Source organism: Pygocentrus nattereri, chromosome 27, assembly GCF_015220715.1.
Source record: "Pygocentrus nattereri isolate fPygNat1 chromosome 27, fPygNat1.pri, whole genome shotgun sequence".
Classification (NCBI taxonomy): Eukaryota; Metazoa; Chordata; class Actinopteri; order Characiformes; family Serrasalmidae; genus Pygocentrus; species Pygocentrus nattereri.
The window spans coordinates 14095276-14113514 of NC_051237.1; the positions used below are offsets into that span (position 1 = coordinate 14095276).

Below are 18239 nucleotides of genomic sequence, written 5' to 3' on the forward strand. Positions count from 1 at the left end.
CAGTAGGGTCTAAAAGTCTGAGACCACACTGAAAATCTCGGATTGTTTGCATTTAATCCTGGAAATTATTAAAAAAAAAATTATATCAACTAAAAGGATAAATAAGATTCAGCACTGTTTCTGGGTCACTATTCAAATTTAAGCAAATTTGTGTCACTGACCATATTGAGGCCTTTGTATAAAAAGATCTTTTTCCTTCTATTGAAGCTCACGTTCAGACGGTTATGAACAGGTGGATTTGATCTACTCATCAGAGGCGTTTGTCACTAGTGATTAGAGTCCATGCCAGCACAAGTCTAAGCTTCATTAAAGCAAAAGCAGGACATGAAAATATTTCAAAGATTCTGCTTTTCATACAGTTTGTTCTGCTGATAATATAATTTGTTGTGTTAAATTAGAAAAGAATGCAAAGTAAAGGCACTTTACTCTTTTAAAGGCACTACTGGTTTCAGACTTTTGGTCTCCACTCTACATGTCCTGACAACACTAGTTCAAGTACTAGTTAAGTAGGAGTTAGCAATGAAACCTGAGGACACTCATGACTGAGCATTTCTGTGTATCCCTTTAAGCCAGACTGGCAGAAATTTTGGCGTACGTTATATTATCATCATCTCCTGTTATGGCTCCAGTGATTCCATCTTTCAATCATCTTTTCCTATCAGGCCTGAGTTATTCTTCCCACGTTCGTCCCTGTTTGAATCCTCATATCTCTTCCTGTTGGTGACCTTTGCACATGTCGATGAAATGAGTTTAAAAAGGAAGCTTTTTATTTTTTTGTCCATTGTATTTCTTATTTTAATGTAAAGAATGGAATATGAAAAAAAGGTGAGAATTCATTATTTAAATGTATGATCTACACTAAACAATCCATATTTGTTTTAAGGGGCTGAAATGAAAAAAAGAAAATAAATATTTTTCTGTTATTCGAATGTTTTGAAAGGAAGATACATGAATTCACCAGGGCCAGGCCTGGGGACCACTGATGTAGCAGACCGCTCATCATATGAATCTGACACTTTGAAGTGGGCTTGATATCATATCTAGAAAACACAAGGTTAATCTTTTCTCAGCTCAGCAATATGGCAGAGCTGGATGAGGTACCTCTGGGTCCTCTTTTTTCAGCTGGGTGGGTTTCCGATAAAGCCCGCCACCTGTCTTAATTACTGTTGATTTTAGACCAGAGGAGCTGCTCTGAACATATTAGTTCACAATTCCTCATCCTTCCACAAATATTTGCCCTTCCATAAGCCCTAGACTTTCAATTAATGCATTTACCACCCAGATAATTACCAAGAGCGAAGAAAAGAGACAACAGTACATTAGACATTAATAGTTAATGGGGAAAAAGAAAAAGTCTCAGAAAAAGTGGATAACCTTAGAATTGACATTGATATACAGTTCCATATTGGTTATTTCAGTTATGAAATGCTATAATTCCTGTCTGTATTTGCAGTAATGATTTGTTGAAAACTAACACTTCAAAGCAAAGAAAACTTTAGTATAGGGGGCATAATAATGGCCCTGTAATGCTCTTATTAAGCCTCATCAAGCCAGCAGCTAATAATTAAATGGCACTTTTATTTGTGTATTACACATCGTTGTGTGTCCTCTTGTTGTCTGGTGAAGCATTAGTTGGTTGTCTTCATATTAAAGAAGGATGTGCAAAGGATTATGATATATAATATACGAAGGAAGGTTCTTAATAATTTAGTAATGAGCAGATAATTCTCAGCTTGATAAGGCTTAACAGGAACATTACAAGGACATTATAATGCTTCCCTATACATAAACGTTACTTAAAATTTACATTCTAAGAAAGTTGCTTCATCTACTGTGAACTGGCTGTTTTTGTTTTATTCCATTTTGAATTAATCAATAAAATATGAGGGCATATTTCAACACAGCCAGCAAAATTAGTTACCTCTGTCAGCTCCAGTAGAAAAATATATTTTAAGAGGAACCTGCAGGGGTTACACACAGCAGGAACATGCTGAACTGCCATGAATAAGAAAGCACAATGCTGGCTCCTCTTAGCAAAAGCATCTAGTCTTGCATGACATTTCATCATATGGAGTGTGGTCCAAGGGCCTATGAGGGCTTGATCATGCATGAAAGCAAAGCCTTTACTCTGTTAAGAAACATTTATTCAGCGGAATGGAAGGCGTGTATTTTCCAACTAGTTTTACTTTGCTCTACGAGTATCCTTCCCTGTAAACGCTTTGACCGCAGCACTACCTTGTATCCCAGGATGTTGCCGTTCTGCTCAGGCTCTGGCACGGGTCCCCAGGTCACCAGGATACGTGTGGAGCTCATGGCCTCGGCCGTCAAATTCTCTGGAGCTCCTGAGGGCACTGCTCAAAGACAAGGCCAAACACACGGCAATCAGATTTTCACCTAAATCACAGACTAAAAGACTACAAGCAACACAGAAGAGTCAGAATCAGAGCCTTTTTTTTAAATCAGATGTGTTACACATACAGTCATATGCAAAAGTTTGGGCATCTCTGGTCAACTTACATGTTCTGTTGATTTTACAACATATGTAGGTATAAAACAGAATAGTGGATATACTTATGGATAACAGACAGAATTGTTTTCATTAAGACTGAATGAAAACGGCTAGACTAAATGTCTGCAGTAGCAGCATACAAGTGATTCTTAATTTGTTTTGCTCCTGGTGATAATCCTGCAGACTTATTCCAGCTCTAATCATATCCACCTCATTCTCACATTCAGATGCTAAGTTTGTGTTTAAGTTTAAGTTTGTGAATATATAAATAACTAAATAAGACAAAAGGAAACATGTTATTTTGTGTTGGTAGTTGGCAAATACGAACCTCAATTCCAAAAAACTGAGACAGACAAGACAAGATTTAATCTTTTACCTTACCCACTTTGTTTTTTTATAAACAAACATTCATTCCAAAACTGATGCTTGTAACACTTTCCAAAAAGGTTGGGGCAGAGACAATTTGAACAGATGTAATCATGCTTGGGTACAAAAGGAGAATGAAGAAGAACCTAGAGGATGGGTCAAGATGCGCCATTTTGCTAAAAAATGCATCTGCAATGATTTTAGATATTTCACCCTCTGTGTTGCATAATATCATCAAAAAAGTCTGAAGAAAAAGGCCCTAAAACCACAAATGAATGTTCGTGACCTTCAGTCCCTCAGCTTGGACTGCCTTGAACACCAGTATAATTTGTGACGGGGATCACCAACTGAGCTCAGGAACACTTTGACAAAGTGTTATCAATAAACACAGTTTACTGCTGCATCCAAAAATACAGTAAGAAACAGTGAAACCTATATTATGGTCTGTTGTGTCTAACTTTCAGATTGTTTATTGAAATAACAGATATTGTGTTCTCCAGACTGATGAAGAAAAGAACAAGGTCATGGTATGGTGGTATTTTCATGTCCATAGCATGGGTAACTTGCATATCTGTAAAGGCATTATTAACACCGAAAGGCACATACACATGTTGGAGCATATCTCCCATTGAAAACGCACAAAATTCAGCTTACTGTTTTCAAATTAATACAGGTTAAGCAGAGTTTTCTAATCACTGCTTTTTAAATAGCATTTCACATTTTGTCCCAACCTTTTTGGAATTGAAGTTTAAACGATTAAGTTTAAAGATTAACTGTGAAACAAACAAAAAAATACTGCTTCCCTTCATTTGGACTGCAGTGTGTCAGGTCTTAACACACAGCTCCAGATGTTAAGCAACTGTTTAGGCTGGATTAGATGCCTCCCCAGTGTCAGCAGCATAGGAGTGGGAGGGGTAGCAGGAGGCTAAAGTAAACGGCATTAGCATTAGTGTGTGCTTTGAGCAGACACAGCTCAAGACACCTCTGGAAGACTGACAAACAAATACTGGTAGCCAGGCTTCATCGGGCAGATGCCCAGCTCACACTGGGCCCCTCTGCAGCATTAATGCATAGCACCACCATTAGAGATCAGCCCCTCCAGACGCACCTCATTTTCTGATTACAGTTGGCCTGGCACGGCCTTCCAAAATGGCTTTATTAAAAGGCTGATTCTCACCAGTTCTGCTCGGCTTTGCAGGCGCTGGGAGGCCACAGGGCTCACTTATGGGTGTCTCGCAGGGAGGAGGATAAAAGATAAGAGGCAAAACCAGGCCGTGAGGTAAGGCAATCAGCGCTTAGCTTATCAGCACCGGAGGCATGTAGTCAGAGCTGCGGTGAGAATTAGCCAAGAAACGATGCGCTGCGCTGAGAGCGGGAAGGAGACCACTGCGATGATCGCATAAAGAGAGTGAAATTGAATCGGAGAACCACCTGTTTACATTTCGAAATGTGATTAACAAGAGAATGGAAATTTCCAGATGCGTGCTCTGGGAAAGGGGGCTTTATTTCAAAAGGCATCTCCTGGAGATGCACTGACTGGAACAATGTTGTTTTGTTTATTTCAGGCAACGTGAGGAGACTGTGTGTCTCTGTGTATGTCCTCACCTGACTCGCGTGTGCGGCCTCTCACTGGCTCGCTCCAGGGCCCGGGGCCAATGGAGTTGAAGGCCTGGATCTGCAGCAGGTACTCAGTCCACTCCTCCAGCCCCTCCAGTGTGATCTCTCGCTCCAGCCTGTCATTCACCACCCGCGTGTTGAAATCACCCTGCTGATCCGCACGGCACAACCGCACTCTATAGCCCACACTCTCCGGATTACCATTATACTCCGTCTCTGGCAGAGGCTGAGAGAAAGAGAGAGACAGAAATATGGGGAAATGAGAATGAGAGAAGGGAAAAAGAAAGGGTCAGAGGGAAAGAAAATGAGAGAAAGAGAGATAAAAAAAGAAAGGATGGAGAGAGAAGGAGACATGAAAGAGAGAGTGAACGAGAGAGAGAGCGAGAGAGCAAGAGAGAGAGAGAGAGAGAGAGAGAGAGAGAGATAGGACGAGAGTAACGGAGATGGAGAGAGAGAGAAATATGAAGAAACAGAGAGAGAGAGAGAGAGAGAGAGAGAGAGAGAACCAAAAGAGAAGAGAAGGAAATTGACAGATCAAAAAAGATACAGAGAAAGAAAAGAAGAGAGAGTGAAAGAAATGGACCAGCAAAGAGAGAGGAAAAGAAAGTGAGAGCGAAAGAGAGAAAAAGAACGTTAGTGAGAGAAAAGGAAAAAGAAAAGACAAAAAGACAATAAGAAAGAGAGTCAGAGGGAAAGAGCGAAAGAAAAGAAGAAACAAAGGGAGGGGAAGAGAAAGAAGGAGGGAAGAAAAAGAGATTGACAGAGCAGGAGGAAGAAAGAATAAGAGGGCTCACACTTGCTATTGCACACACTGGAGTGGCTGCACTGTGCCTGGCCTTGCCCGGTGCTGTGATGGGCAGCCTATTAAAATGACATGCCCCAATAAAAGAGTAACTCATGCTTGATTATGCTTCATCATCCTCACGCATCTTCAAAATCGACTTAACAATTGTGGTAGCGCTCCAAAAAAATTAGGGTAATGTCACAGACCGGCCAAACCATCAGCGCTTGTTCACTTTTAATCTGAACAGTAAAGAGCTTCAATTCAAGAAGCTCAATTTGGGCCCAGGCTCCAGTATATCAGTATTCTTTATTTCATAGGGAAATCAATAGATGTCTAGAAGCAGCCTGCATTCAGTAGAACACATTTAATACAGCATAATGACCCTCTCTACAAGAGCTATGTGAAAGAGGTGGGATGTCCTTACGTCAGTTCTTTCACTGTTATTTTCTTACATGGACCACTTCTCCGAAAGACACAGTAAAAAGAAATGAATAGGCCTGAATAATGCAGCTGAACTCACCTACTCAGTGCCACTGCATTTAGCTCAGCTCAATTCTCTCTCCCCAGACTGGACTTTGTAATAATATGTCGCTTCACCGCTTTCCATGGAAACCGGCAGAGCTACAAATGTCAAGGTGGTATTAACTACACAAGGTAATGTTTTACAGTCCCAATATGAGTGGGCTTTGGTACTGAGATGATTTATAGAGAAAATGTCTCAAAGGTTTTTACTGTTTTTGCCATCTAAAAACAACAGAAGTGTAAATGTGCACCAGGGAGACCCTGCCACTTTTGGGCCATTTTATGCCAGGATACTTTAAATAATCTGTGTGTAATTGTGTGTACATGCCTCCAGTTACCCCAAACAGCTGAAGAAAAAAGCCTCAAAGGTTATGCATAGTACCTGTCTTGGCCCCTCCCAGTCTCCTCATGTGCTTTTGTTTACCATTTAGTCCTGTCATGTGCTTTTGTTTTGGATTTCTTCCCAGTTCGGCCCCCTTGTTTCATGACTCCGCCCCTAATTGTTCCCACCTGTTTTCCACCTGGTTGTCCGGTTATCCCTCGTTATCCCTGTTTGTATTTAAGCCCTGTGTTTTCCTGAGTTTCTTGTTGGTCTTTGTTTGATGTTAGATGTTATGATTGTTTGATGTTTGTTGGATGTACTGTTCAAAGTGTATCTATTGTTTGAAGAGTTTTGTTTATTTCTGGTCTGTTCGGAGTTCTGTACTCATTTTGTCATGTCTGTCCCTCCTGCTGTCTCTATTGGCCATTTGAACCTGGACTGTATCAAACACGAGCCTGAATTTGCCCTTAATAAAAGTCGCTTATCTCAGCACATGTGTCCGCCTCATCGCTCCCTACCGTTACAGTACCAGTCAAAAGTTCAGACAAGCAAACTCTTGAAAGGTTTTCCTTACATTTTCCACATTTTGTGATAATACTAACGACTTCAATACTATAAAACAATGAAACGAATAATGTGACCAAGGACGTGATTAAAAGATTAGACGTCTTGTATTTTACATTCTTAGTAGCCTTCACTTGCCTTCAAAACAGCTTTTTACCCTTCCAGCCTTCTCTTAAGCTCATGCGGAGCCACCTGGGATGTTTTTCCAACAGGCTTTAGAAGTTGGGCTCCCAACAGGCTTTGGAAAAACTCCACAAACACTACGCTGCCAAAAGTATTCACTTCTCTGCCTTCACATGCATATGAAATTGAGTGACATCCCACTCATAATCCATAGGATTTCATTTGATGTCAGCCCACCCTTTGCAGCTATACCAGCCTCAGCTCTTCTGGGAAGGCTTTTAGGAGTGTTAGGAGTTAGGAGTGTGTTTATGGGAATTTTTGACCATTCTTCCAGAGGCGCATTTGTGAGGTCAGACACTGATGTTGGACGAGAAGGCCTGGCTCGCAGTCTCCGCTCTAATTCATCCCAAATGTGTTCTATCGGGTTGAGGTCAGGACTCTCTGCAGGCCAGTCAAGTTCTTCCACATCAAACTCGCTCATCCACGTCTTTATGGACCTTGCTTTGTGCACTGGTGCGCAGTCATGTTGGAACAGGAAGGGGCCGTCCCCAAACTGATCCCACAAAGTTGGGAGGATGAAATTGTTCAAAATCTCTTGGTGCTGAAGCATTAAGAGTTCCTTTCAGTGGAACTAAGGGGCTGAGCCATAACCTCACACCATAATCCCCCCTCTGCCAAACTTTACACTTGGCAAAATGCAGTCGGACATGTCCTGTTCCCCTGGCAACCGCCAAACCCAGACTCGTCCAATAGATAGCGAGACGGAGAAGCGTGACTCATCGCTCCAGAAAACACGTCTCCACTGCTCTAGAGTCCAGTGCATTCACAACATACACGAATACGTTCAACACTTTGCTTTGCGCTTGGCGATGTAAGACTTGGATGCAGCTGCTCGGCCATGGAAACCCATTCCATGAAGCTCTCTATGCTGTTCTTGGGCTGAGGGCCACACAAAGTTTAGAGTCTGTAGTGATTGACTCTGCAGAAAGTTGGTGACCTCTGCGAACAATGCGCCTCAACATCCACTGACCCTGCGCTGTCATTTTACATGGCCGACCACTTCGTGGTTGACTTGCTGTCTTTCACGACAGGTGGATCACGGTACCACGCTGGAATTCACTGAGCTCCTGAGAGCGACCCATTCTTTCACGAATGTTTGTAGAAGCAGTCTGCAGGCCGAGGTGGTTGGTTTCATACACCTGTGGCCATGGAAGTGATTGGAACACCTGAATTCAATGATTTGGATGGGTGAGTGAATACTTTTGGAAATATTGTGTATGTTGAGCACTTGTCAGCTGCTGAAAACTCGCTTAGCTTTGCCAAACAGTCACACAAAGCAATCGAGACTGTTCTCATACTTGATTCCCCAATGGTGGAACAAGCTACCTTCCACTGTCAGAGCAGGGGCGTCCCTCGCTATTTTTAAGAAACTCCTGAAGACAGAGCTCTTCAGGGAGCACTTACCCTGATCGCCTCTTGCAAATCTAACCACTACCAACCTCATCTCCTTCTTGCCCTCCTTCCCTTCTCTACCCCGCTATTACCCTTTGGCCTCCTTTAAGGCCTGACTATGTTTGTTCTATGTACCACATTATTTGTAAGTCGCTTTGGATAAAAGCCTCTGCTAAATGTAATGTAATGTAATGTAACTGCATTTTGAGACATTTTGAAAAAATTTACCATTTTAATTCTATAAATGAATTCATACATAGCCATCAACTTTTATATTTATATTTGCCCTGCAAACAGATTTCAATAATTTCATCTAGGTTTGTGCATTAAGATGTTCATTAAGATTAAGATGATCAATACAGGACAGCCAACAAGAACAGGATCATTTACATATTTCAGTCTTAGAGGCCCAGTAACAAAATAGCCTGTTTAATTCTAAGGGACAAAAAGAGTTTGGATCACTGGAGTATGACGATGAGAAACTAATAATGTCAGAGTTAAAGCTGCACTATGTAAGAACTGGGTATGTAGAGACCTCTCTGGTGGAGCCCTTCGCTGTACAGAACAATGTGATGATTGTGAGTGTGTTGAAAGAGTATTTAAAGAGAACCTGATGAATAATCTACTTTTGACATCATACCTTCATCAGTATAAAGCTGATTTTGCATTTGAGACATACACATCATTATGGACCTTCTTTTTGAGTCTGAGGCATTAATACTTAAAGACATGTGACATGGTCATTAAAACGCCTGTTAAATCTGATCCGACACCTCTGACTCCGATATATATATAATTATTTTTTTAACCCAATTTAGATGTTTCCAATTCTACCCACTAGTTAGGACTCTCCCAATCACATGATGCTACCAACGCTCAGAGGAAAGCACCAACCGCCAGATCTGTTACGTCGGCTTACAGACGCCTGTGCTGACTAGCATCACACTGAGTGGGGGGAGAAGAAGGTGCCACACTACCCACTTAGAGAGAGTGAAGCCAATTGTGCTCTCTTGGACTCCCGGCTAAGGATGGCTGCAGCATCACCAGGGATCGAACTCACAATCTCCTGATGACAGGGCCAATGCTTAGACGGTTGCTGCACTCGGGAGCTTCACCACTGACTTTTAAATGACTCTTCCAGTTTTTACAGGGAGCACACATAATATCTTTTAGCAAGTTTTTTTCTCTTGACTCAGAAATGCTACTTCTTTAAATTTTGATTAAAAAAAAACATACACAGTGTGGCTTGTTATAGAAGACCAGCCCGAAGGCCAGCCGCTCGCATGCTGTATGCTGCACGCTCTATGAATCTGCAACTGTAGCCGTTTTGTTCAAATACAGCTTTTGTTCCATTGATGGTTCTGTTGAGAAGTTATTTTCAGCTACTGCCATGGTGAATTTGTTAATCAATGTCTAAAGTAAGCAGAACACACAACTGATGCCAGCACTACCTGATCAGTGCTATCAGTAGTGTTAGGACTGGAGGAGAGGAAGCCTATTACTGACTAAACAGGACAGAACTTGTAGGAGGCATTTGGATAAATTAACAAGTAGAAAACAGCTGGAAAGTTATGGTTCCCTTCCAAAGAAGACACAGTGCAGCAGTATACGAGCAATGGGACTACAATTAACCTGCATTCAGACGGCTGAGCGTATTCTTCTGAAAATGCAATTATATACTACAGCAGGTCGTGGATTTCACAGGTTCCACACCTTTCACGGAAGAATGCATTTTTTCCACCTCGCACTGCAGACTTTTCTGTCACGGACTGAGTTGAAAAAGAATCAAAAGCATCATGTGTCACATTTCACAAGGTAACCATTTAAAAAAGAGGGAGGGTCCAAACTTTTGACTGGTACTATACACTGAATATCCAGTAGCAAACACAATCAGATGAGTTCTGGTTGATTTAGCAAAGTTCTAAATGGTGAATGAGACCTGAAGCCCAGTAACCAACTTTAACTTAAAGGGCTCATATCATGGAAAATAAGAGAGTTGATGTAATACATAAACATAATTAAGAGTTTCAAAATGTACCATTCACTCTCTACTACATTCAGTCCATGCATGAAATTTACAGACAGAATAGACAGGGAGGAGCTCTTACCACCCATCGCAGCCACACGCTGGTTTCACTGGCTGTTCGTACTGTCACGCTGCCAGGGGCCACATCTGGAGGGGCCTGCAGGGTCTGGATCACCCGCGATGGCTCACTGGCTGTGCTGGAGCCCACTATGTTTACCTGGCGCATGCGGAACCTGCAACAACCCACAAATACATTTGCTTGTGTACCATCGCACAGTGCTGCTGTGGAGAACAGACCACCTGAGCACACAGACTTGCAAGGTGGAAGTGAAACAGCTGTACAGGCAGCAAAGTGGCGCCATGCTTTACAATGCACATTCTAATTGCTGCAATTAGCATATAATCTTAATTTATCAAAGAGTCAAGCAAATGGAGGGACTGCAGCGACATCCATAAGCTCTGACACAAATTGCAGTGAGGAGAAAAAACACAGAGGCAGAGCAGTTCATCAAACTACCCAATCCCCCCATCTGCACTGGTAAATGAGAGAAAAACACCACTGAGGGGAAAAGCACAGGTCTGATGAGGAGCAGCTCTGTGGTGTGTATGTACTGACCTGTAGTGAGTGAAGGGAGTGAGGTTGGGCACCTCCAGAACTTGAGCTTCTGGATCATTCTCCTTCTCGTACAGCACCTCCCACTCATCTTCTTCTCCCGTATTGCCCACCTGCATATCAGAAACTCTTAAAGACTTCATGCTGACCACCACAGGGAAAAAATAATGTTGTAAACTAAACAATCTATACCTTATACACTGATCAGTCATAACATTAAACCTGTTTCTACACTAAATGTCCATTTTTTCAGCTCCTCTTACCAAACAGGTGAACTTTGTAGTTCTACAATTAAAGAATGTAGTCCATCTGTTTCTCTGCATACTTTGTTAACCCTCCTTTTACCCTGCTATTCAATGGTCAGGACCCCAAGAAGACCACCACAGAAGAGTTACAATTTGTGTGGTGGATCATTCTCAGCACTGTAGTGACACTGACTTGGTGGTGGCCTATTAGTGTGTGTTAGTGGATCAGACACAGCAGTGCTGCTGGAGTTGTAAAACATTGTGTCCAACCAGTGTCCACTTCATTCGACTGACCTTGTTGTTGTAGATGTAAGTCAGAGACAACAGCTCATCTGGTGCTGAACAGTTTGTGTTGGTCATCAGTGATCACAGGAGTCTGTCCACAGGACACTGTTGGCTGGATATTTTTGGTTTGTGGACTATTCTCAGTCCAGCAGTGGCACCGAGGTGTATAAAAACTCCAGCAGCGCTGCTGTGTCTGATCCACTCACACCAGCGCAACACACACTAACACGCCACCATCATGTCAATGTCACTGCAGTGAAGAATGGTCCACCACCCAAATAATTTGTGATTTGTGGTGGTCCTGACTTTTGAAGAACAGGGTACAAAGGAGTACAAAGTATTCAGAGAAACAGATGGACTGCAGCCTGTATGTGTAGAACTATAAAGTGCACCTTTATGGTAAGTGAAGCTGATAAAATGGACAGTGAGCGTAGAAACAAGGAGGTGGTTTTAGTGTTATGGCTGCTAGGTGTATATAGTGTAGTATAAAGCTAGTTAAAAGAGTATAATGCAGCACAGCTTGAGGACACTGATTATAGAGCACTGACTGTGTGGTTTCTTACTCTGTATCTCACTCTCTTACAGACAACATTCTGGCTTTGAGATGGCTGCTATTACTGTTTACTCTTCATTTTTCAGTGTAAGGAAAAATGCAGAGCTCTCAACAACTAAAAGTAATGCCTGTAATGTTTGCCTTTACACTTTATTACAGCTTCCATTCTTTTTGTGAGACTTGGTTTTAGTTTGTCAAAGAAATCTGCTAAGATATTTTGCACACCTCCAAAGTTCTTATGATCCAAGCAATCCCAAACACATCTACTGATGTTGAGCTCTGAGACCACCAGCAGCTTCTGTTTGATTTTCAAATGCTATTGTTTGTGTCTATTTTCTGACAGTTATACATCCTTTCAGTCTGATAGTGCTGAGTTGTCTTCGCAAAATGAAATGATGGACAAACACCTGTGGATTTTTTCAGATATGAAGCTTGATTTTCTCTTGTCTTGATGAAAGTTTGAAGTATTGTTTATCTGATGGTGGGAGTTTTCATTCATTTTCCTTTAACTTTCCACTTCCTTATGCAAACAAACTACATTATACTGAATGGCCAATATATTGGCTGTGTTGTGCAGTAAAACAAGGCAGACTGACTTTTGCACAGTACTGTGTATTTTTATAGATACATTTCCACTTACAGTGTCAGAAACTCCATACGTCTTTTGGAGATCACTTAAGAATTGAGACTCAAGCAAGGGCGAGATCATCTAGGTATGCAGTTTGTACAAGGCTAATTGGTATTTATATGCTTTTATTACTTGTAGTTAATAACAGTTTCTTAATTTACACCCCAGCATATATTAGATTTTTCACCAAATTATCCTTTTACATCATTGGACTAGCTAAATTCCTGATTTCCTTTCCATATTCCTAGAAGTTGACACGCTGCGTTGGGCAAGTTTGAGGTCCAGAGCTTCATCCTGTGCCTGAATAAAACCTGTCTATCTAACAGCATGGCCTGAGCACTCTCCTGAGGGCACTCAACACAGTTTGCAGTAAGTGTGTGATGATTTAGGAATGTAGTTTCCACAATGCTAAATGCTATTTGGTGATGTATAAGCTTTAACCTCATAGCTCCAGCGAAGAACTAAAGAAGCACACATCTGACCCCTAACACGCTTTAGCTGATCAACTACATTTTGAGTAAGTGGAAAACTGTGTAAACCTGACTATTTCCTTTAAACATATTTAGAAATATAAGCAAGGCCAAAAGCAGGGCAGGTTAAAGTGCTCTCTAAGCTGCACACCCCCAGATACGGTGCACGTTTCAGGACCAACGTGCAGTCCAGGTCTGAACCAATCAAATCTCGGAGCACTCAGGGAGATTTACGATGACCAATGGGGTGTACTGGATGTGGTAAGCATTTATGCCAACGTGATCGATGTGCGACGCGTGGCACCTTATGCCGATGACTGCTGCTGTATTTCATAGCTTGTGTGTATGCACCAGCTCACAACCCCCCAACACACAGTGACGGATTTCTGCAGCTGTAGATAGCCCTGCCTCAATTAACTTAGCAATTCAAGTGCCTCTAGATGAAAAGCTGAGCTTTCCCTCAGCAAGTTCGTGGCTGACTCTGGTCTAGAAGGTTAAGTCAATTACAAATTACAAGTCAGTGGCATGATTCAATCTCTCCTCAACTTTTGAAGAAGTCACCTGCAGTAGGAGTGGGATGCGTGTCCGCTAAGATATTTTTCAGAGGTGTAGAGGACACTGTCAGAGTTAATGGGAATTTTTTAAAGTTTTCTGCAGAAATGCAGACGAGCAAAGTGATGCACACTAAACTTGAACTTGCTGAATGATCGACAAAGTGCTCAGAAAGCCCTATGATAACAGCTAGCTTCACTAAACACTTTTTAACTGTGTTTTTACCTTTGCTTATAAGAAATCACTAAGATAGTGCTCATATTACAGTTGTATGCAAAAGATTGAACACCCCTGATCAAATTACAAATGATTGATTTCTAAATGTGTCAATAAGTTTACACATACTCTACAGAGAAAATACTTAAATCTGGCATTTGTCTGCAAATTGTTATGTACAATTTATATTTTTTTTTGCTGAGAAAGTGTTTATAAAACATATAAACTATATGTTTAGAAAATATACTATAACTTTTGCACAGGCCACATTTATTCAAAATATTAAACTCAGAAAATAAATAGTAATTAAAATGCATAGAGGATGTGTACTTATTTTCACCTAAAAAAAGACATGCAATTTGACCAGAGGTCCCTTAAATTAGTATATGATTATATATGTCATACTGATTCATTATGTTAAAACTGCACATGGGAAGTGGTGATAAATCTTCATCAATCTTCCATCAAAATCTTTCAAAGGATGCAAGTTTTTCATTAGTGTTATAATGCATAACCATACAACAGCCAGGCACAGACAGAACTGCACAGGCCAAAAAGCCAGTGAATTTTCTTGCCAACGAATCTTGTGACCAAAACTTGCTGTACACACTTTGTATATTAATAATATACATAAGCATTGATTATTAATAAGCATAAGTATTAATAAGCATGCTTTGGTACCTTGGCATAAGGACAGCTTATTTAACACCTCATTAAGTTGGCTTGACAAATTTCTTCGTTTCATTATAAATTTTTTGGTACTGTTTTCAGGACTTGCAGTTTTCAAGCTAGAACCATGAAACTATATTGAAATAATGCACATGTACTTTTGGGACCAGTCATTTGTATGGTTCTTGTATAGCGCTTGTTCAAAACACTTTTTTGGCCATAAGAAATTAATGGCAGAATGTTGAGAAAATTCACCATAGTCACTGTAACTGCCACAAATTATGTCACTAAGTTAAATCTCTCACCCTCATAAAGATTACATGCAGACTCACGTACATACTTATACATACATTATATGGACAAAGGTACTGGGACACATGTCTTTATCATTGAATTCAGGTGTTTCATTCAGTCCCATTGTAGTAGATGTATAACATCAAGCACCTAGCCATGCAGCCTGCCTTTACAAACATTTGTAAAAGGATGGGTTGTTCTAAAGAGCTCACTAAATTTGATCACAGTACTGTAAAAGGATGCCACCATTGCAAAGTTATTTGGCAAAATTTCTTTCCTAGATATTCCACAATCAACTATGAGTGCTATTAAGGAAAAGTGGACGCAAGTCTGCTGGACGAGTCTGGGTCTGGCAAATGCCAGGAGAATGTTACCTGCCTGACTACATTGTGCCAACTGTAAAGTTTGGTGGAGGAGAGGTAATGATATGGAGTTGTTTTTCAGGGGTTGGCCTAGAGCCTAGTTCCAGTGAAGGGAAAGCTTAGTGCTTCAGCATATCAAGACATTTTGGACAATTGTATGCTTCCAACTACATGAGAACAGTATGGAGAATGTCCTTTTCTCTTCCTGAAGGCTTCCTGACTGAGCCCCAGTGCACAAATCGCCCTGAACTCAACCTCATCGAACACCTTTGATATGAATCAGAAGAGAGATTGGGAGCTAGGCCCTCTCATCCAACATCAGTGTATGACCTCACAAACTCTCTTCTGGATGAATGGGCAAAAATTCCCAAGACACATTTCAAAATCTGGTAGAAAGCTTCCCAGAAGACTGGAAGCTGCTGTAGTTCAAGTTCAAAGTGTTTATTGTCATATGTACAGAGGAAACAGGTTTCCTTATATACAATGAAAAGCTTACTTTGCTCCTCGCTAAGAATGCCAGATATAACATTAAGAATATAAAGAGTATATATACAACCATATATATTAATCAAGAAATAGTGCAATGTATAAATTACAGTGGTATGGATAAATAGTGCTGTGCCTTGCCGGGAACATGATTATCTGCAGCAGAAATGAGTAGTAAAGTGCGATAGTGCAATTGTAAACATGTGCTACAGTTAAAGTGACAGTAGGTGCAGGTTATTCCTGAGGAAAGAGTTCTTTACCAGTGGGGTACACATCACACGTCTGTACCCAAGTCTGCAAATGACCCAAGTAGTTGCAAATGGGGGTGGGGGCAATTCCATATCAATGCCTAGGGATTTAGAATGGGATGTCATAAAAGCTCCTGTAGGTATAATGTGCAGGTGTTCCAATACATTTGTCCATATAATATGCAACCACCTGAGATAGCAGAGCAATGGCCTAGCAACATCTTAGCAATCACCTGAGTTAATATAACAACACCTTAGCAACCGCTTGGGATTTCTCAGCAACAGCTTTTTCAAGACAACTTTCTCCTTCTACATTTGAGATCATATTTTCATACTGGCAATTTTAAGCAAGTGGAACAGCATCCATGATGCCGGGTATACCAGCTTGGCATGGGGACCACAACGGTCACCACGCTATCACATTAGTAGTGGTTACAATTAACAAATTCTGACCATTTCTAATTTGGCGCAATTATTTTTGTGTCCAGTCGAACAGGTTTGTTAAAAAGGAAAAAGGATGCAAAACAAATCTTCAAGGCAAGTGGCCACTCAGCCACACACCCATGTCGAGAACATTATCAGATTGCACTATATATGCAGTTTTAGGTGGTCAGTGTACTATATTAAGAATGAGAAAGAAGGAAAGCGTAAGTGTTTTCTGCTACTCACCTGTCCCTCCACAATCCACTTAGAAATGGATGTTTTCCCATCATCTCCTGCCCGGAACTTCAAAGTTGCTGAGCGTGGGCTGATTTTGGAGATAACCAGGTTTGACGGGGGTCCAGGAAGTTCTGGATTTAGGAAAAGACACTATTAGACTTCTCACTTTTCAAACAGCTCTTGCACATCACAGGAACCGGTTGGGAGGAGGTGTCAGTGACTTCTGAACTCATTGCATCATTTAATCGTTTCTCTGAACAGCTTCAAATGAAGCGAAGGAGGTACAAATCCAGGATGCACTCGACACTCTGAAAAAAGGAAAACCATTTTCTTTGAAGTTCAGCGATAGAAATCCTTTTTTCAATTTTGGGAAATTTTGATGAAATTACACTGGAATTAAATCAAATAACAGACTATAGCCTTGCATCTGTCTAAAATCCCCACTGGGCTTTGTAGCTGTCTGTTCTTCTAATATCTCACAATATGTAATTTATCAGCAGGAATTAAGGCTCTGGCTTGGCATTCAGCCACTTTAACATTTGTCTCTTTTTTTCTGAGAGACATTCTGCCTCTGAGCTGGTTTCAATGAATATTTCTCCTTCATAGCCATACTTGATTTATGGCTGAGCATGTGTAACAACTTGCCAGCTTCCGAGTGGAAAAGGCCGACTTAAAAGATCATCGTTCATTTTCATAACCACAAGCTAAGGATGAGTATCCCTGGGATGAGTAACGCAAGCTCTGTAGTGCGTTCTTGTGAACAAATGGCTGCTTAGTGTATCATGAGAGGAGCACATGAATGAATCGCTGATCGCACACACACCACAGTGCACGATTCTGGCTCCTGTGTATGTGAGCAGTAGCTTCAGATTCCAAGTGAGGTGCTGTGAGATTGGTGGAGTTGTGTCAAGAGAGCTAAATGGGTTTTATAGAGTAGAAAATGTGGCAAATTTAATTTGGCAAACATGTTTATGCAAACATCCAATTTCAGAAATGTTCCTATTCTTATTTAATTTAGGATCAGCAGTGAAAAAGGCCAGTCTCTGTGCTGTTGAGGCTTACCAGTGGAAAGAACACGTTCAGAATTTCTAAACGATACACAGCATTTGCAGTGAGGAAAATAAGTAGAGAAATGCCTCTAAGTCAGGTTGTGGGTTGATATGGGTGATCACATTACAATATTCAGTATTTTCAATATTTAATAATTGACTGTAATTATTGAATACACTGTTTATTGCTCAGAACCCCGAAGAGAACAAAAAGCTTATTCTGGTGTAACACTCACAATCTTATTTACAAAACGCTGTTCTAAATAGGCATATAAAACAAAATGCAATGATGTGCAAATGATTTAAACCTTACATTCAGTTGAAAAATAATATGAAGACAACATACCAAATGTTGAAACCTAACATTTTTTTTGACTGGTAAATCCTGGTTCAATATTCTGTGAATGCCGAGTTTGTTATAAATGGACAGAGGTAAAGCAGAGAAATCTTCTCTGGTCCAATGAATCAAAATTTGATATTCTTTTTCAAAATCATGGATGCTCCGTCCTCCAGGATAAAGAGGAGAGGAACCGTCTGGCTTGTCAAATTCAAAATGGGCATATTAAAAAAAAAAGATTTGCACATCATTGCATCTGGTTTTTATTTAAATAACATTATCCAAAT

The 18239-nt window shown here is 40.8% G+C and overlaps 1 protein-coding gene across 3 annotated transcripts in view; it reads right to left on the bottom strand.

Moving 5' to 3' along the window:
• The window catches only part of sdk1a (sidekick cell adhesion molecule 1a), a 316953-nt gene that overhangs the window by 53034 nt on the left and 245680 nt on the right, over positions 1-18239 (bottom strand). For all 3 annotated transcript variants that reach the window (XM_017703196.2, XM_017703194.2, XM_017703195.2), the window contains 5 exons: positions 16576-16697; positions 10902-11011; positions 10368-10518; positions 4481-4718; positions 2236-2351 (listed from right to left, as the gene is read on the bottom strand). In XM_017703196.2, the coding sequence (XP_017558685.1) occupies positions 2236-2351; positions 4481-4718; positions 10368-10518; positions 10902-11011; positions 16576-16697 (737 nt within the window). The remainder of the gene's footprint in view (positions 1-2235; positions 2352-4480; positions 4719-10367; positions 10519-10901; positions 11012-16575; positions 16698-18239) is intronic.